General features: G+C 48.1%; 1 protein-coding gene and 1 long non-coding RNA gene across 2 annotated transcripts; both read right to left on the bottom strand.

The window, feature by feature from the left end:
• Nucleotides 1-8854: 8854 nt before the first annotated feature.
• Nucleotides 8855-9263, bottom strand: LOC125553876. Its single transcript, XR_007304246.1, has 3 exons — nucleotides 9220-9263; nucleotides 9039-9140; nucleotides 8855-8963 (listed from the first exon to the last, which is right to left on the bottom strand). It is a non-coding gene; the product is annotated as an uncharacterized LOC125553876 (long non-coding RNA).
• A 138-nt stretch (nucleotides 9264-9401) lies between these two features.
• LOC125554774 (serine/threonine-protein phosphatase 7 long form homolog) lies at nucleotides 9402-10981 on the bottom strand. The gene is made up of 6 exons (XM_048718200.1): nucleotides 10964-10981; nucleotides 10800-10873; nucleotides 10253-10754; nucleotides 9915-10166; nucleotides 9670-9835; nucleotides 9402-9535 (listed from the first exon to the last, which is right to left on the bottom strand). Exons 1-6 carry the CDS (start codon nucleotides 10979-10981, stop codon nucleotides 9402-9404), a joined length of 1146 nt encoding a protein of 381 aa, XP_048574157.1.
• Between the last annotated feature and the right edge of the window lie 8141 nt (nucleotides 10982-19122).

Below are 19122 nucleotides of genomic sequence, written 5' to 3'. Positions count from 1 at the left end.
CCACGATCTTGAGAGCGAACTTTTTCTTCACGGAGCTCGACAATTTCTTTAACCGACGCTTGAAAAACTGGATCCTCCTCGTCCACGAGTTCACACATCAACATCATGTCACCTTCATCTCCTAGCTGGTCCATGAGCGCCTTCTCCTTCGCGGGATTCTTACACTCCGACTTGAAGTGTCCGAGCAGATTACAGTTGTGGCAGCGGATCTTCCTCTTGTCGAACTTTTTCTTCCTTGGCTTCTCCGACTCTTCGTCAGTGTCCTTTGCGGGACAGTACTTTCCGCCGCTACCAGACGCCTTGTCGAAATTGTTCTCCTTGGAAACCAATGCCTGCCACTGAGCACGCGTTAGCATCAGGTACTCATCCTGTTTTGCATCACCGTAACTCAGCTTCATCGCCTCGTCAAGGGCCTTGAAGCGACCAACCAGATCATCCAAAGTGAGAGTCTTGAGATCAACACATTGCTCGATTGTTGACACAATCAACATGTAGCGCGGTGGAGCGGCACATAGGAAATGGCGGACCACAGAGATGTCCTCCAACTTCTCTCCGAGACCATGAATCCCGTTTACCATCGAAGCAACCCTCGCCGCGAAGGCCTCCACCGTCTCATCTTCTCCCATCCTCAGATTCTCATAACTTTTCAGCAAAGTTCGCCTCGCGCACATGTGAGTGCCCTAGATGCAACGTCTTGAGAGTGTCCCACGCCTCCTTCGCTGATGTCTTCGAGATAAGATGCTGTTGCACGTCCACCGGCATCACCGAGTAGATGGCCATGATAGCCTGGTGATCCTTCCGATACAAGGCACCACCCTTCAGGTACTCCTCACTGCCGGGGTCGACGGCTTCCCAGAGCTCATTGGCCTCGAGCGCCCACTCCATCATGGTCGCCCACACCACGAAGTTCCCACGGTCGAATCGTGGATACTCTGATCTCGCCGGGGCAGCAATTACTTTAGCCGCACCGGAGTAATTCGCCGACTGCTTGGCCTTCTCATCGTCCGACATGATCCCCCATTACTAGAAGATCAACCTTGCTCTGATATCAATTGTTGGCCCAGATCTGACGCTGAGTACTTTCCGACGACGGCGACAACCGACGATGAACGATGATAACGAACGAAGCTCGTTGACGAACTCGACGAATTACTTTACGCCGAGACGCACCGTAGTACAAAGCTAGCTTGTACTAGCTAGTCTGCTCCTGATCAATCTTTCGACAAGCAACACCAAATCACACACGCGTACACAACGGTGGGCCGCCGGAAAATAAACGCACGCACGTAGTAATTGGATTATTGCCAAAGGCTCATATCGAGCCTTGTCTTTGCTTTATTGATCTCCACGCTTGTGTTTACAAGCCAAGGTACACGCATATATAGAGAACCAGCTAGCTATCCAATGTACTACTACTCGGTTGCTAATTCTAGTCCTACTAGGATACATGTACGTAGACGAGTCGGACACAAACCGGCCACCGGGGAAATTAGTCGGGTTTAATTCCAACAGAAGCAACACTTTTGGCTGTCAAAAAAATCAACACTTTCAACTTCAAAGTATTACATAAATTCTATATCATAGAAAGTATATATTAACAAAGTAACTGTTTATCAAATCCTTGTGCCAACTATGACAAGGAGACTAGTACTTGTATGAATTAGGCATGCAGTTAGTCAAAAGTATCTAATGTTTCGTTTTACTATCCAGTGAGAGGATACTTAAAGAAACTCTAGCAGCGTCTGTATAGTCTCGATCGCTATAATAGCCGTCAATATAGTGATTTTGGTTAGAAATGGCACTTTAATAGAGTCGTCATATAACTCTCGCTCGTTATAGTTTATGGAGTTCGCTCCATAAACGACCTCGCAGCCTCCATATGTTGAGGCTAGGGTGGTCCACTATGGAGCAACAGATTTGGGCCCCAGTTCCCGCTGTCGCAGATGAATAGCCGGCCTAGGACAACGCCGCTGAGGCGCATTGCCAACCCAAGCATTCCAACATTGCCACATCCTACACCGGTGGTGGCGGTGACTGTGGGGGCACCCATGGCCATGGCTATGGGGCTGGTTGTGGTAATGGCCGTGGTGGTGGCAATTGAGGTGGAGGTGACTGTGGCCCCAACAAGTTTAACTAATTAGTGTGTAATTTAACTAATTATCAAGTGTTGTATGAATCTAAGTCGCAAGGCGACTAATTTTTCTTTCCACATCTATGAATAAAATCGATATTTATGAACCTATTTTATGAGTTCAATGAGTTCGTCTGAATATTTCAGAGAAGAATATGTGCTCCAGTATCATATGGGTCCTACTTACGGGACAGATATAAAACTCACATTACGACAATTCTGTATTTGTGTTTTCGCTCAACGGTCTCCATATATCTGTGAGCAAGTACAATAGTGGGCTATAAGCCCGTTTACATGACACTTTTTTTTAAACGTTTACAGGACACTTTTGCCTATGTAGAGAGAGACAAGAAAAAAGTAAAGAAGTGGGCTCTCATGCAAGAGCCAGCCTCTGCACATGCTCCTAGAGAAAAGCATTTAATAATAAAAAAGAGATAGAGATTGCAATATTTTTGTTGATAGCTTATCGGGCTGGCCACTTGGTAATAAGAAGAGATAAAGAGAAAATAAAAAAAAATTATGAACTTATAGCCAACTCTACTGTATGAGTAATTAATATTGCTAACAATTGATGACATGACAAGTGCATATAGCCAACAACTGGCTGTATTATTTATATGAAACATGTGTTATATGTGATGTAAAGGCTGCCGATGTAGCGAAATGTGGTAGAATCGCTTTTACTCTTGCACTTAAAGGCGGCTAGCTCATCTTAAGAAAAAGAAGAGAAAGGCAGCTAGCTGGCAGAGCCAGAACTGGTCCTAGTCAACTATGGATGGATAAATATCGTATGTGGCAATTTTGACTATTTTGACCTGTGGACGAAATCAATTCACAAAATGAACTGCCCGTGAAACTATTTCAAAGCACTGACCCTTTTGTGTAGCGCCCGCCACGCAGGCGCCACACCCTACGGTGCAGCGCCTAGCTCGCGGGCGTTGCACGCCAGTCCACCGTGGCGGTCCTTGGGCCCGCACCCAGCAGTGCAGCGCCTCCTAGCTAGGCGCCACACATGTAATGTGCAGCGCCTAGCGTTCGGGCGCTGCACTGTGACTTATCCAGCGGCTGGGCCCCCCTCCCCCCCCCTCCCCCACCCCACACACCCCAATCCGAGCTTTGCCCCCTCTCCCACTCTCTCCCCCTCTCAAATCCTCTCCCAAAACTTGCAAATTTGAAGAATTTGTCCGTGGATTTCGAAGTCATACCCTCCCTGAAGGTAATCTTCTCCGATCCCTTGTTTTGATCCAAGTAATGCTAGTTTGGGAAACCCTAGTTTTGTTTGGATCTAGAGATTTGCATGGAGATGTGAGATCTTTGTTTGCCAATTTCCTATGATTAGGCTTTGTTAGTATGTTAGGGTTATTCTTATGGGTGTTCTTATGTTGGTGCTAGGGTTATGGTTAGGGTTATTGTTAGGGTTATGGTTAGGTTTAGGGTTATGGTTAGGGTTAGGGTTAGGGTTAGGGTTAGGGTTGTTGTTTGATATATATGTATTAGGGTTTGTATTCCGTGTTAATCCTTAAATTAGTACTCGTGGAAGCAATGTTACGATGTGTTGTTTGAATGCTTATAGGGATGGGAAGAACATGTGTGTTTGTTCATCATGGGGACAAAGACGCCTTCTTGAAAGGCAATATTGAACCGGATCCGGATGAGGTAGATATGTTGTTTGATAGTAGTCCTAGCTATGCGGAGCTCTTGCAACAAGTGAGGAAAGATTTGAATTGGATGGACCCTAGTGATATCGTTGAGTTGGAGGGAAGGCATAATGTAGGTTTTGGAATGCACATCCGTTGGAAGACAATGCGTATCAACTCGGAGCAACATTGGGTTGCATACAAGGAAACGGTGGCCGATTCACTTGACAAGGCTCTTGAGTTATTTGCAACGAAGAAGGTTGATTCAAATTTGCATTTGGACTTGAACCGGAAACCCTCCCCTTTGGTTGCTAGTAGCCCCCCACCCTTGAAGCGAGATGAAATTGTTGAACCTCTTTTGACGCAAGAAGTGAGGCCAACATTGAGCCCGTTTACAAACAACCAAGATGAAGCTTTGCAAGAGGACAATGATGAGTATGCAGACGATGACAATGAAGTTGATATCCATGACAACATGTGGGTGATCTTGACAAATATCATTTGCAAGAGACAATGGACCATTCCATCCCTTTTTCCCGTGCATATGCATCGGATTCGGATGACGAAGGTCCTGATGAACAAGTTGATGAGGAGGGGTTCACGGTGAAGGAGGCTGAAGCTTTCGAGAAGGTATTCGGTCGGGATCACAAGACACCATTGTTCAAGGATGTTAGTCTCGCGGATGAAGACGTTGTGGATGGTGGCAAATCTATATCTCTTGGGGTTAGGCCAAGCTCTCACCGTGATTTGGGAGATGACAAGAACCGGATTGGTAAAGGGAGTAAGTTCGAAACCTTCTTGGAATTGAAGATGTGGCTCGACAACTACTCGGTTACGCATTATCGTCCACACAAGGTGGTGCATTCGGACATCAATGTGCGCTACACGGTTGCATGTGCATGTGAAGATGAAATATGTCCGTGGATTGTGCATGCAAGACCATGGAAAGGAGGTCCCGCTTGGCACGTAGTGAGTTGTGTGCCAACTCACATGTGCCGAGGCAAAAGGGTGGATGGCAAGATTGTGTCCCAAGACCACAGACAACTCACGTCTGAGTTCATCGCTTACAGGCTCTCCAACTCAATATCCACACTTCCAACAATGAGCGTCCAACATGTCATTGACCTTGTGAAAGCCATATTTCATTACAAGGTGAAGTACGGCAAGGCATGGAAGGCGAAGCAAGCCGCATTTAAGATGTTGTATGGTACTTGGAAGGAAGCATACAACCGAATCCCTAGGTTGTTGTTAGCCATGGCCGCCACAAACCCGGGCATGGTTCATGTTGTCGAGCCTCATGGGCACCAAACAACGGTTTATGAAGGAAAGAAAGTACGAGTATTTGGCCGTGAATTTTGGGCGTTCGAGCAATGCGTGAGGGCTTTCGAACACTGTAGGCCGGTCATCTCCATTGATGGCACGTTCTTGACCGGACAATACAAGGGCACCTTGTTGGTTGCGATAGCAAGTGATGCCAATAACCGGGTGTTGCCATTGGCATTTGCTTTGGTTGAGGCGGAGAACAATGACAACTGGGAGTGGTTTATGCGTCTTTTGAGGACGAAGGTGTTACCCGCTCAAAGGAAAATTTGTGTCATATCGGATCGGCATGCAGGAATTCTTAACGCAGTGGAGATTGACATTCCCGGGCATGCTCCATTGCACCATCGATGGTGCATGAGGCACTTTTGTTCGAACTTCTATAGGGCATGTGGCCTTAAGGAGTTGGCCGATGATCTTCAAGATTGTTGTCTTGCTTTCTCCGAGAAGCGGTTCGCCACTTTGTTGAACAAATTGCTCGCACACAAAAAACTTGATCACGGGGGTCAAGACTTTATGAATAGGCACATTCCCCACCGGAACAAGTGGGCACGTGCTTTTGATGAAGATGGCCGAAGATACGGTCAAATGACAAGCAATATGGCCGAATGCTTCAATAGGGTGCTCAAAGGTGCACGTGGATTACCTGTGACGGCAATAGTTCAATACACATTTGACAAGATGAATGCGTACTTTCTAAAGTACTCAATGGAAACTGATGCACAGATGGCGGGTGAGAACCCGCGCAAGTACAAGTACAAGTTCCCACCCAAGGTTGATGAATGGTTAGAATTTCAATCACGAAAGGCGGACTCAGAAGAAGCTATATTATATGACAATGAAGAGTGGAAGTATGAAGTGAAAGAGCCAGGAGGAACCACAAACGATGGCCGGCAACATGGAGGTCGGGCTTTCAAGGTGTCGTTAACACAATGTGATTGCTCTTGCGGGAGGCCATTGTTGCTTCATCTCCCATGCTCACATTTGTATACCACCGGTCGCGTTAGAAATGTGGACATCAATCACCCACGCACCGTGAGGGAGTTGGAGTTCTCAATCATGACGGTCAAGAAAACATGGGCTCCCCGCTTTCACCCATACTTTGACCAATCACAATGGCCGGAGTACCATGGAGTTCAACTATGGCCGGATCCGGAGTTGAAGGTTGTTAAACGTGGTAGACGTAAAACAAAGCGTTTTAGAGGCGACATGGACGGATGGGGCCATGGTGGCCGCCGCGAAGCGAGAAACGATCAATTCCAAGAGCCTCGTGAGAGCTCCCGTTGTGGGGAATGCAAAGGTCATGGCCACAACAAAAGAAAATGTAGGAAACCAAGGAAAAGGTCCAAGAAAAATGATGCAAGCACTAGCCAACAAGTGCCAAGGCAACCAAGTGGGAGCCAACCTAGTGGTAGCCAACAAGTGCCAAAGCAACCAAGTGGGAGCCAACCTAGTGGTAGCCACCAAGTGCCAAGGCAACCAAGTGGGAGCCAACCTAGTTGTAGCCAACAAGTGCCAAGGCAACCAAGTGGGAGCCAACCTAGTGGTAGCCAACAAGTGCCAAGGCAACCAAGTGGGAGCCAACCTAGTGGTAGCCAACAAGTGCCAAGGCAACCAAGTGGGAGCCAACCTAGTGGTAGCCAACAAGTGCCAAGGCAACCAAGTGGGAGCCAACCTAGTGATAGCCACCAAGTGCCAAGCCAACCTAGTTGTAGCCAACAAGTGCCTAGCCAACCAAGTGGTAGCCAACAAGTGCCAAGCCAACCAAGTGTTAGTCAAAGAGGATCTAGGCAACAAAGAGGTCGGCAACTAGGACTTACAAGAGGCCGTGGTGGTGGTAGTCTAGGCCGTGGTGGTGGTCTTGGCCGTGGTGATGGTCTTGGCCTTGGTGATGGACTTGGCCGTGGTGATGGACAAGGGCAAGGTCGTTATAGAGGAATGTTTGGATACCTCGATGGACCATTTCCGTATGTTTCTCACTAACTATAATGTTTCAAATGTTCTTGTTTTCCATATGTTATTTTTTTTCATATGTTCCATTTGTTTGTATTGTCTTTACTAACCATTATGTTTCACTCATTGTAGGTATGGCGGCTTCCCAACCCAACAAACCAACAATGAAGGAGGATGGCGAAGATGAGATGGCGGGATGGTAGGAGAAGGCTGCGAAGAAGCTTAGAGAGGAGGATGCAGCCAAGCTAAAGAAGAAAAAGGAAGAGGAGCTTGAGGAGAAGAGGAAGGAAGAAGAGAGAGCGTCAAATGCGATGCGCGCTAGGGAGCAAGCATTGGTGAGGAAATGTGAGGAGGCACAGAAGAAGCATCTAAAGGATTTTGAAGAAGGAACCATAAAGCTTTGGGCAATTGCAGCTGAAAAAAAAGAGAGGGAGGAAAAGATATTCATGGAGAGGGTGGTTAAGGAGGCCCACCTCATAAGGAAAAGGGAGGAGGAAGAGGAAGAAGAGAAGAAGAAGAAGAAGAAGAAGGGAAAGGGGCCTTGCTCTACGCAATAGAGCTATGTCATGAACTACTATCTCTCCTCTTCGATTTGGTTGTGAACTACTATGTGTCATGAACTACTATCTCTCCTCTTTGATTTGGTTGTGATCTACTATGTGTCATGAAGTACTATGTATTATGAATTAGTATGTGTCGTGAAGTACTATGTGTCGTGAAGTACTATGTGTCACAGTTCTTTGCTTGCTATGTGTCGTGAGCTACTATCTCTCCTCATCGGAATATGTGTGCGTGTGCCAAAAATTTGCTAAGTACAGGTGCAACGCCCAGCTGCTGGGCGTTGCACTGTACAGTGTGGCGCCTCGGTGCTAGGCGCTGCACTGGCTGTAGCTTGCAACCAGAGTGTTTGCTCTCTGGTTAGCTCAGTCCATGTGTGCAACGCCTCGGCTCTAGGCGTCACACTGTATAGTGCAGCGCCCAGCAGCTAGGCGTTGCACTGTAGAGTGTGGCGCCTCGGTGCTAGGCGCTGCAGTGGCTGTAGCTTGCAAACAGAATCATTATCAGGTAGAGATGAGGAAGGGAGAGGAGGACTTGGTGCACCCAGAGGGTGATTGTCATGGTTCAGAGTTCAATGTGGTTGAGCAGGGAGTTGAGGTCACCCTCGAGGATCCAGACCAGTTCAAACATGTCGAGACTGCCAATGTGAATGATCAAGATGAGGGCTTTAATGGTGAAGCTAATGAAGATCAAGTTCAACATTATGAAGACAACAAGTGCAACATAGAGGACCAAGTTCAACATTGCTAAGACATCAACTCCAAGTTCAACATAGAGCTAGTTCCTAAGACATACAAATAAAGGACTATGGCTGGTTCCTAAGAAGAGCTAGTTCCTTGAGCGCTTTTTGGCTGCTCCCCCCCTCTTGCTGGCTAACTTCTTGACCTTCCTAGGAAGAGGAACACGCTCCCGCTCCGGCTCCGGTTCCTCCACGTCATCGACATCGTCATCCAAATAGTCATCCAAAGCCGCCATCCGCGAGGTGCCGACCGTCCTTTTGCCTCTTTCGGTGAAGTCTTCAGGTGTGTACTTGTTGATTCCCTTTCTAGGCTTTAGTACGTATGCAGACCTAACCTGGTACGCCCCCAAGGTCATATCATCAGCAGCAACCTATGCATCAACAAAAGATATGGAAAGACCGTGTGTGAGGATATAGTTAGCAATGCATCAACAATTGGATATATATGCTCATGCCATACCTCTTGAGTGACCACACCCACATCCTCATCCTCCAAATGATCACCATGGCTCTGGACCGAAGCGGGATCTGATGGTGTCGCCGACCTAGACCGTTCTGGTGATACATACTCGGGGTCACGACAACCAAAAAGGTTTGATAGCCGCCTTAACTTTTGGCCCTGGCGCTGCAACATGTACAAGTGAATGAGACATCGAACGTAGCAACACATGTTAAGTGCTATTTTGAAGGAGATGTGAACCTTGATGAATGCTCGAAGTGCACCTTCTCCATCGCTTTTGCCAGCCGGGGTTGTTTCAAGAATAGTCTCGGTCTCATCAGCTGCTTTCTTGATCTGGGCACGCTATGAACAGAAATGGTATTAACGTGTTAGGCAAGCGAAGATGTGAATAGTGTGAATGAAAAGCAAAGAGGGCAAATACCACAAAGTTCATCATTGGAGCTGAAGGGATCACTGAGTTGCCTTTTCTGACTAATGTGTTGTACTGGTGTTGGGCTACCTCATCAAAAACAGTGGGTTCTTCCAAAATCTCCTCAGCATACGCTGGCTTGCATACCTCCACACGGGTACTTGCAAGAAACCATGTGAGATAGTTGTTGAACACTACAGGGCAGTGCTCACGAAGCTGGACTCCTTTTCCAGCCCTAGCTTGCTCCACACTAAGCGCAAACTGTACGACATACTTTCTGTGATGCTTGGCCCAATCCTTAATCTTCCGCTGCCTTTTCCTATCCAACCTGCAAGTTAGAAACATAATATTAGTAGCATCGAAACCGCCGAGAAGCTGCTAAGTACTCAAGGTTAATTATATCTTATGCGTGTAGCAACTTGTCCGTGTCCTCCCACTCCGGCGGATGTGCCTGGAACAAACCAAACTGACGGCGCACTCGATGTGGGAGGTGAAGCTCAACCGCCCAGTTGCATATGAGTGGGGACCGCATATGCCAGAGATCCCTATCCCTAGTGCACATCGGATTCAGCCTGAACTCTAAAGGGTCACCAAAACTATCTCCTGTTCCATACGGCTCCCATATCACCTGCAAAATGGGATAGAATGCAAAATTGATATCGAGTTGCAATAGAAGCATCATAATCACTTATGCCATGTCAATTCACCTGCTCAGGCGTGATCGCGTCAAGCTCACTCTGGTACAACTTGTACATGACCGAGGGATCATCTGTCGTCTCATTTATCACATCCCACTTGTAAGCCCAAGTGGGTAGCCGTAGTAGGTCGCCTTTGTCGTCCCAATCATCGTACTTCACCTTCTTCGGACGTCCAACCGGCAAACGCTCCCAGCTCCATATGGAAAGTGCGAGCAAACAACCACCAATACCCCCAGATGACCTACAACAGGCTTCGTCCAACTGCACATAAAAGAGAACATGGTTCAATTAAGAGTAAGATCGCATTCATAATGTAGCAATGAAGTGAAAAAGAAACAACTTCATACCTGTCTATACAAGTAAGCCAGTGTCGCCGAACCCCAACTCCATTTGCTATCGAAGACGGTCAACGCCTTCAGCCACATCCATGGAGCATTCTTGCCTGTGCCATCAGCAAACATAGTCCTGGATATCACATACCACATGTAGACACGAGCATATATCTTGACCGTGTCCTCATCAGCTTCCGGTGGGCAAGTACCAAAGTGCTCAGTAATCCACGTGAAAGTAGCACCGGCTGCGACTCTTTCCTTCTTCTTGTTTTCTGCTGCTGGTTCCGGAGGCTCCGGAGGAACCATACCGATAAGGGCATGCATCTGCGCGCGCCACCCAACGGAGTCGGTGCTCATACATAGAGGATTCCCATCGATAGGAAGACCGGTGATCATAGCAATATCCTGGAGCGTCACTGTCATCTCCCCAGTCCGTAGATGGAAACTATGTGTCTCCGGCCGCCAATGATCAATAAGCGCGGTGAGTGCTGGAGCATTGTTGGGTGGCGTCGACCGTCTGACCATATGAATGAAAGGGAGAAGTCATGTCTCCCTTACATACGATGTGTATCGCTCATCATAGCGCATCCACCCAAGGGTGACCCCGTGAGAATGAAGCTTCAAAGGTGCAAGCACCTACAAACAAACAATTCATAACATTACATATGGGGCATTTGTGTTTGAAATAAATACGAAATTCATAAAACAGGCCACTTTCATTATTACCCGCTGCTCCACCGCCATAGCGTACGACCGGTGTTGTTTGTCCCAGTGATCATTGAGAAGCCAAACCATCCTAACAATTTTGAAAGAAAGCTTTCTTGTCAACACGATTATCTTTTCAATACAAATAAACTAAAGTACGCCTACTAGATGCAAAATACAAAGCATATGTATCCAAACCATTCTTGCCAATACAAATGTAATTTCAATAAACTAAACTAAGCCTACCTCATGCAAAATTCAATACAAATATCTTTTCCATATAAATAAAATGTCAACCTATGTATCCAAACTATATAAATAACATGTCAACCTATGTATCCAAACCACATTATAGTCTAACAAGGGTTCCCCAAATCGAATACATGCAAGATTCAAACAAAAATTTCCTTAATCTAATACACACAAGATTCAAACAAGGGTTCCTCAAATCTCCGAAATAGCATACATTCTATGGATAGAAAGAAGGGGATCGGAGAAAAGTACCTTCTAGGATGGATTGGTGAAGGAATCCACGGGCCAAATCGTCAGATTTGAAGATTTTTTAAGAGGGGATTGAGAGGGGGAGAGGAGGAAGCCGCCGGCCGCCTGTTCTGTAACTCCTCTGGAACGAATGGGTGGGGTGGGGGGGGGGGCAGCGGGCGGCTGGCATCTAAGTCACAGTGCAGCGCCTGCGGGCCGGGCGCTGCACATTACGGTGCAGCGCCTAGCTCTGAGGCGCTGCACTGCTGGGTGCGGGCCCAAGGGCTGCCACGGTGGACTGGTGTGCAACGCCCCCGAGCTAGGCGCTGCACCATAGGGTGTGGCGCCTGCGTGGCGGGCGCCACACAAAAGGGTCAGTGCTGTGAAATAGTTTCACGGACAGTTCATTTTGTGAATTGATTTCGTCCACAGGTCAAAATAGTCAAAATTGCCATCGTATGTTGCATGTGCTGGAAACGTCGGTAGGTTCCTTCCTTCCTTGGCCTGTCTAATTGCGTCGTCAACGTTGTGCGGCGATGCGTTGGAGCATTCTATAATTCGTCTTCTCCCTTCTACAATACGTACTTCCCACCAACATCAATCATGGACTCGTGTCCTTTTCCATCCACCTGTTTGGCGTATTACCACCGCGCGTGAGCTGTCCTCCGTGTCATAGTTATCATCTTATGCGCGGGAGGATGTCCATCCATTTAGTCAGCCCATGCGAAATTCAACGTAAATGCAATCAGCAGAGTTACCATATTTGCAGTCGTTACATGCAAGTATGCAACAGGCTTGGTAATATTTTGGAGGCTGGCGAGGTGACGTGGGAAAACTCACTCCGAGTCATCATTTCTCATCCTTGAAAACCTTTATTTTCTTCTTTTTATTTAGACACTTGATTAAAGTTTTACAATATTTTAAAAGTAATCATGCACATATTTTCATCAAGTTACATGAACAAAAGCATTTCCAGAGCTACGAGCAGGACCGTGGATGGTGGCTGGAGACTTCAATCTCTTGGTAAACCCCAAGGATAAGAGCAACGATGCCGTCAACAGGAGGGTGTTGTCTAGATTCCGGTCCAAGTTGAACACGATGAAACTGAAGGAAATATACCTAAACGGGAGAAGATATACCGGGTCTAATGAGAGGGAGCTAGCAACCCTGCAAAAGATTGATCACGTCTTTGCTACGAACTCATGGGAAGATGCATACACCTCCTCTTTCTCACCGCTCTTGGATCTACTATCTCATATCATTGTCCGCTTCTTCTGGACTTGCATGCGGACTTTCACTTCGGGAAGAGATTTAAATTCGAATCCTTCTGGCCTAAAGCACCCGGATTCTTTGAGACAGTGCAAGAGGCGTGGACCTCTACACCTTTGACCGATAATCCATACTTGACTCTCAATGACAAACTCAGGGCCACGGCCCGTCACCTACAAGCATGGAGTTCCAGGTGGATTGGCAACATTCGCCTCCAAATCGCAATTGCCCTTGAAATCATACTCCGGCTGGATGTGGCGATGGACTCTAGGCCCCTCAAGGCAGCAGAGATCGAGCTCAGGCGCACGTTGAAGAGAAAGCTCCTTGGGCTTTCGTCGCTCGAACGACCGATTGCGAGACAAAAATCCCGTCTTCTTCACCTTAAGGATGGAGATGCCAATACCAGATTCTTCCACCAGCATGCGCGGCATCGACAGAGAAAGAATGTGTTGATGTCCTTGGCGCACAATAGCGAGCACATTACTGGCCAAGAGAACATTGCGTCCATTGTGGACGACTACTATAACAGGCTATTGGGCACGACAGCTCCGCGCCAATTCCGACTCAACCTGAACGCTCTTGGTCTTCCTGTACGGGATCTAGGTGGACTGGAAGGGTCATTCTCGGAGGAGGAAATTATGCATACAATTAAGTCCATGCCACTCGACAAAGCTCTGGGGCCGAATGGATTCACAACAAGATTTTATGTATCATGCAGTCCTGCTGGCCCATCAATAAGGATGATCTATTTGCTGCTTTCTCAATGTTCCACCGCGAAGATATGAGGGGTTTGGCCTCCATCAATAAGGCACTTGTTACTCTTCTGCCAAAAAAAATACGGCACAGAGGAATTGCGGGACATCAGGCCCGTAAGCTTGATGCATGGCGCGATCAAAATTTTTGACAAAATACTAGCGTGCCGGCTAGCACAGGAGTTGCCACACTTGATCGGCCTCCACCATAGCGCTTTTATCAAGGGGAGAGCACTACACGATAATTGCATGCGTCTCCATGCACTCAAACACCCACCATCATGCTAAAGTTGGATATTTCAAAGGCCTTCGACATTGTTCAATGGCCATTCTTGAGGTACTGCAGGCGATGGGCCTCGGTAGAACGTGGACGAACTGGATGACGGGGCTCCTGGCCACTTCCTCCACCCGCGTCATGGTCAATGGAACGATGGGCGCCTCAATCCACAGCTGCAAGGGCCTCCAGCAGGGTGACCCCCTTTCTCCCATGCTTTTTATCATCATCATCATGGAGCCATTACGGAAGCTATTCAATCTGGCCATGGACATGCAGGTCCCAAGCCTCCCTCGTGTGGGAGGGAATCAAGCAACGGATATCCATCTTTGCAGATGATGTGATTGTCTTCCTCAAGCCAGACACATCGGATCTGAGCGCTTGTATACACATCCTGCAACTGTTTGGTTCCGCGTCTGGTCTTCACGTGAACCTCAACAAAACGGCAGCCATTTCAATCCGCTGCTCGGAGGAGCAGAAACAGCTAACAGCAACCAATATGGGTTGCCAAATCGGGGCCTTCCCTTGTAGGTATCTGGGCCTCCCTCTTTGTCTCAAAAAAAAAACGTCTGTGGCTCAGCTACAATACTTGGTGGAGCGATTGGCACAGTGCCTGCCAACATGGAAGGCAGCTACCCTTCCAAAGAGTGGAAGACTCACTTTGGTCCTATCAATTATATGTTCGATACCTATGCATGCCATGCTAGCCCTGGCCCTCCCCATGAAGACTATACATGCCAAGAATAAGATCATCCGGGGTTTTTTGTGGTGCGGCAAGGCCTAGGCCAACGGCGAGAGCTGCTCCATCGCTTGGGATACAGTCTGCATGCCCAGGTAGGCAGGTGGCTTGTGTTGGGGAACGTAGCATGCAATTTCAAAAAAATTCCTACGATCATGCAAGATATACCTAGGAGATGCACAGCAACGAGAGGGGGAGAGTTTTTCCACGTACCCTCGTAGAACAAAAGCGGAAGCGTTAGGTTAACGCGGTTGATGTAGTCGAACGTCTTCATGATCCAACTGATCCAAGCACCGAACGTACGGCACCTCCGTGTTCAGCACACGTTCAGCTCGATGACGTCCCTCGAACTATTGATCCAGTAGAGGGTCGAGGAAGAGTTCCGTCAGCACGATGGTGTGATGACGGTGATGGTGATGTGATTCGCGCGGGGCTTTGCCTAAGCACTATGACGCTATGACCGGAGGAGTAAACTGTGGAGGGGGCACCACACACGGCTAAGAGAACAACTGTTGTGCTTTGGGGTGCCCCCCTGCCCCCGTATATAAAGGAGGGGAGGAGGAGGTGGCCGGCCAGGGGTGGCGCGCCATGGGGGGATCCTACTAGGACTCCACTCCTAGTAGGATTCGGCACCCCTTTCCTTCCAACGGAGAGGTGGGAGAGGAAAGGGGGGAGAAGGAGAAGGAAAGGGGGGCAGCGCCCCCTCCCCTTGTCCAATTCGGATTGGGCAACTGGAAAGGGGGGAGAAGGAGAAGGAAAGGGGGGCGCGCTGTGACGCCCCAAGACCAGAGCTTCAGTTGCCTTCCAGGGTTTCCGAGATCCGTTGTGTGATTTGCTTTTGCTTGTTGCATTTATCATTGCATCATGTGCATTGCATCATGTCATCATGTCTTTAATCTCTCCAACTCAACTAAATAAACCGTATGGATCTTCAATCCATTTAAATTGAGGGAACTCACATGGTGGCTTCTCTTTAAAACATACCCTCTTCGTATTTAGGGAGATATTATAAAATATTCCATTAATTTGGAATTGACCATAACACACTTGCATTTGAAATTCCTCTCGTCTCTAAATTATTTAAATCCTCCATCCTTCTCCCCTTGCTTCAAATCTAGTTGTGGAGTTTTGAAATTATGTCAAAGTAGTCACATACCATTTTAGTTAACTTCGGGTTTATTTGAACCTCCAAATAAATTCCTTGGCTCTTTTCTTTTTCTGAGATATGGAAAAGAAAACCTTTTCTTTCTTTTGGCCAGCCAAGCAGGCCTCCTGGCTTTTCCCTTCCCACCGAAGTGGCCCAAGGTCAAGATGGGCCTCCAGGCGACCGAAGGCCAGCCCAGCCTCTCTCCCTCGCTAACCCTAGCGTCAGGGGAGAGCCTCCTGCTCGATCCCCATCTCCCTCCCGAGCGTCGTCATCTCTCCTCCTCGCGATGCACCCTTCGTCTCGACCCCCTCGCCCAGCTCCTCTCGATCCCCATGGTCTCTCCCTCCTCTCGTTCTCTTCCTCGCAGCCAGCCCGCGACCTCCGCTGCCCCGCGAGCACCACCAACCTCCGCCGCCGCTCAAGTCCGGGAACCCCGCCTCCTGCGTCTCCTCGCCCTCGCTGCTTGCCTGCGGGCCACGCGGCCTGATGCCGGCGACCAGCGCCGCCGCGCCCGATCCTCATCATCGCCAGCGCGCCCCGTTGCCCGGTCGCCGGACCTCGCCGGCGCCGTCCATCCCCGCCACTGGCCTGTTGCCAGGCATCTCCACCGGCGCCGTCCATCCCCGCCGCCTGGGTATGCCCCTGCCTTGACTCGGTTCTCACCGGAGACACCGTCCAGCGGCTGGATCAACCCCTCCCTCCATGCCCTGCATCCCGGAGCCAGCTGCCTCAAGCCCTCGTCCGCGTCTGCGCCCTGCTTCGCCTCGAACAGCAGCAGCAACTCCAGCGCCGATGACCTTCGATCCCCCGAGCTCCCGAGGCATCAACCTCCCTTCCGCGAGATCCGGTGACGCCGGCCACCGAGAACCGCTGCTCTGCCATCGCCTCCTTGCTGCTTCCCACCGAGGTCCTTGTGTTGCTTCATTTCAGACCATCAAGACCGTCGCAAGAATCGAGACCGACAAGTCCGAAGATGCAAGTAAAACTCTGAACCATGTACGACGACCATCGTCTAAGACCCGTGTAACGCAAACGTCAAGTTCAACTACCGTCGCGTGAATCGCTACTTCCACTAAGAACGTGAACGGTTACTTCCACTATGAACGTGAACGACTACCGTCGCGAGAACAACTACATCCCGTCAAACTCGTTCCGCCCCGAAAACGCACGCTTCAAAGGTATAATGTCGAGACGACCGCCATGGATGAATGTTGCGTGACGTATGAGTTGCACCCTATGTTTGCACCATGTTCGAGTTGTCACTTGCTCGGTCCTCCTCTTCTTCCACTAACTCATGGGGACCCGGTTACCGGGATCACCCCACCATCTTTTGCACGCTCCTGCCACCTTCCTTTGCACCGGTATCTCCATGAGCTACCGGAACCGATATGTTGCCATGGCATCATTTTTTCGGATTCGTTGCTGTGGCACCCCTTTCGTTTCCGCCACGATGACAAATGCCTCATATCTTATCATGCCAACATTTTCTTAAAATTGCATAACTTGCACATGTCATTCGCATCATGATAACAACATTTAAAATGTTTAAAAATTGTTGTTGCTTTGAATTGCTAAATGCATATGGGGTTTTACTGGAATTGTTGTTTGTTATTTCCGGCCCCATTTAAATTGCTTAGATAGTGTAGTTTAATTGTGCTTCACCTCTTGCCATGCTTAACAACATTTCAAATTGTTGGGTACATAAACGGGAGTGAACTAAATATTCAAATGTGGTGTTTCATCAATATGTAACTCGTTGCATATTGAGCTCCACTTAATTTGTAGTTCTGTTTGTTGCATTTTTCCATGCCATGAATCATTAAACCGCACATGCATCATACTTGTTTGCGCATCATGCCATGATTATGTGATGGTTGTTTACTATGTTGTTTGCTTCTTTCCGGTGTTGCTTCTTCGGGTTAGTTCCGATAACTCGCGTTTGTGAGGATCCGTTCGACTACGTCCACTTGTTTTCTTCATGGACTCGTTCTTCTTCCTTGCGGGATCTCAGGCAAGATGACCATACCCTCGAAATCACTTCTATGTTTGCTTGCTGGTTGCTCACTCTATTGCTATGCCGTGATACCTACCACTTGCTATATCATGCCTCCCATATTGCCATGTCAAGCCTCTAATCCACCTTTCCTAGCACACCGTTGTTTGGCTATGTTACCGCTTTTTCTCAGCCCCTCTTATAGCGTTGTTAGTTGCAGGTGAAGATGAAGTTTGTTCCATGTTGGAACATGGATATGTTGGGATATCACGATATCTCTTATTTAATTAATGCATCTATATACTTGGTAAAGGGTGGAAGGCTCGGCCTTATGCCTGGTGTTCTGTTCCACTCTTGCCGCCCTAGTTTCCATCATACCGGTGTTATGTTCCTTGATTTTGCGTTCCTTACGCGGTTGGGTTATAATGGGAACCCCTTGACAGTTCGTCTTGAATAAAACTCCTCCAGCAAGGCCCAACCTTGGTTTTACCATTTGCCACCTAAGCCTTTTTCCCTCGGGTTTCCGGAGCCCGAGGGTCATCTTTATTTTAAACCCCCGGGTCAGTGCTCCTCTGAGTGTTGGTCCAAAACAAAGCCACTTGCAGCGCCACCTCGGGGAAACTTGAGGGTTGGTTTTAGTTGTACGTAGTGTTCATCTGGTGTGCCCTGAGAACGAGATATGTGCAGCTCCTATCGGGATTTGTCGGCACATCCGAGCGGCTTTGCTGGTCTTGTTTTACCATTGTCGAAATGTCTTGTAACCGGGATTCCGAGTCTGATCGGGTCTTCCTGGGAGAAGGAATATCCTTCGTTGACCGTGAGAGCTTGTGATGGGCTAAGTTGGAAGACCCCTGCAGGGTATAAACTTTCGAGAGCCGTGCTCGTGGTTATGGGCAGATGGAAATTTGTTAATGTCCGGTTGTAGAGAACTTGAAACTTAACTTAATTAAAATGCATCAACCGCGTGTGTGGCCATGATGGTCTCTTTCCGACGGAGTCCAGGAAGTGAACACGGCGTTGGAGTTATGTGATGAGAACATTGTTCTTGGTGCCTCCTGACATTTAGGGGTTGTGGGAGTGTCTGATAACCCACAAGTATAGGGGATCGCAAAAGCTTTTGAGGGTAGAGTATTCAACCCAAATTTATTGATTCGACACAAGGGGAGCCAAAGAATATTCTCAAGTATTAGCAGCTGAGTTGTCAATTCAACCACACCTGGAAACTTAGTATCTACAGCAAAGTGTTTAGTAGCAAAGTAATATGATAGTGGTGGTAGCGTCAACAAAAGTAAAGACAGCAAAAGTAATGTTTTTGGTATTTTGTAGTGATTGTAACAGTAGCAGCGGAAAAGTAAATAAGCGAGAACCAGTATATGGAAAACTCGTAGGCACCGGATCAGTGATGGGTAATTATGCCGGATGCGGTTCATCATGTAACAGTCATAACATAGGGTGACACAGAACTAGCTCCAATTAATCAATGTAGGCATGTATTCCGTATATAGTCATACGTGCTTATGGAAAAG

This window comes from Triticum urartu, chromosome 4, assembly GCF_003073215.2.
Source record: "Triticum urartu cultivar G1812 chromosome 4, Tu2.1, whole genome shotgun sequence".
NCBI classification, from domain to species: domain Eukaryota; kingdom Viridiplantae; phylum Streptophyta; class Magnoliopsida; order Poales; family Poaceae; genus Triticum; species Triticum urartu.
This window is presented reverse-complemented; position numbering and strand designations above follow the sequence as displayed.

Bases quoted from the DNA above. Each gene is read 5' to 3' on its own strand.
- LOC125554774 (XM_048718200.1), bottom strand. The intron at 10,755-10,799 runs GTATGTAAGGGA...TCATATGGTCAG, and splicing joins TATGATGAGCGATACACATC to ACGGTCGACGCCACCCAACA. The intron at 10,167-10,252 runs GTATGAAGTTGT...TTTTATGTGCAG, and splicing joins TGGCTTACTTGTATAGACAG to TTGGACGAAGCCTGTTGTAG.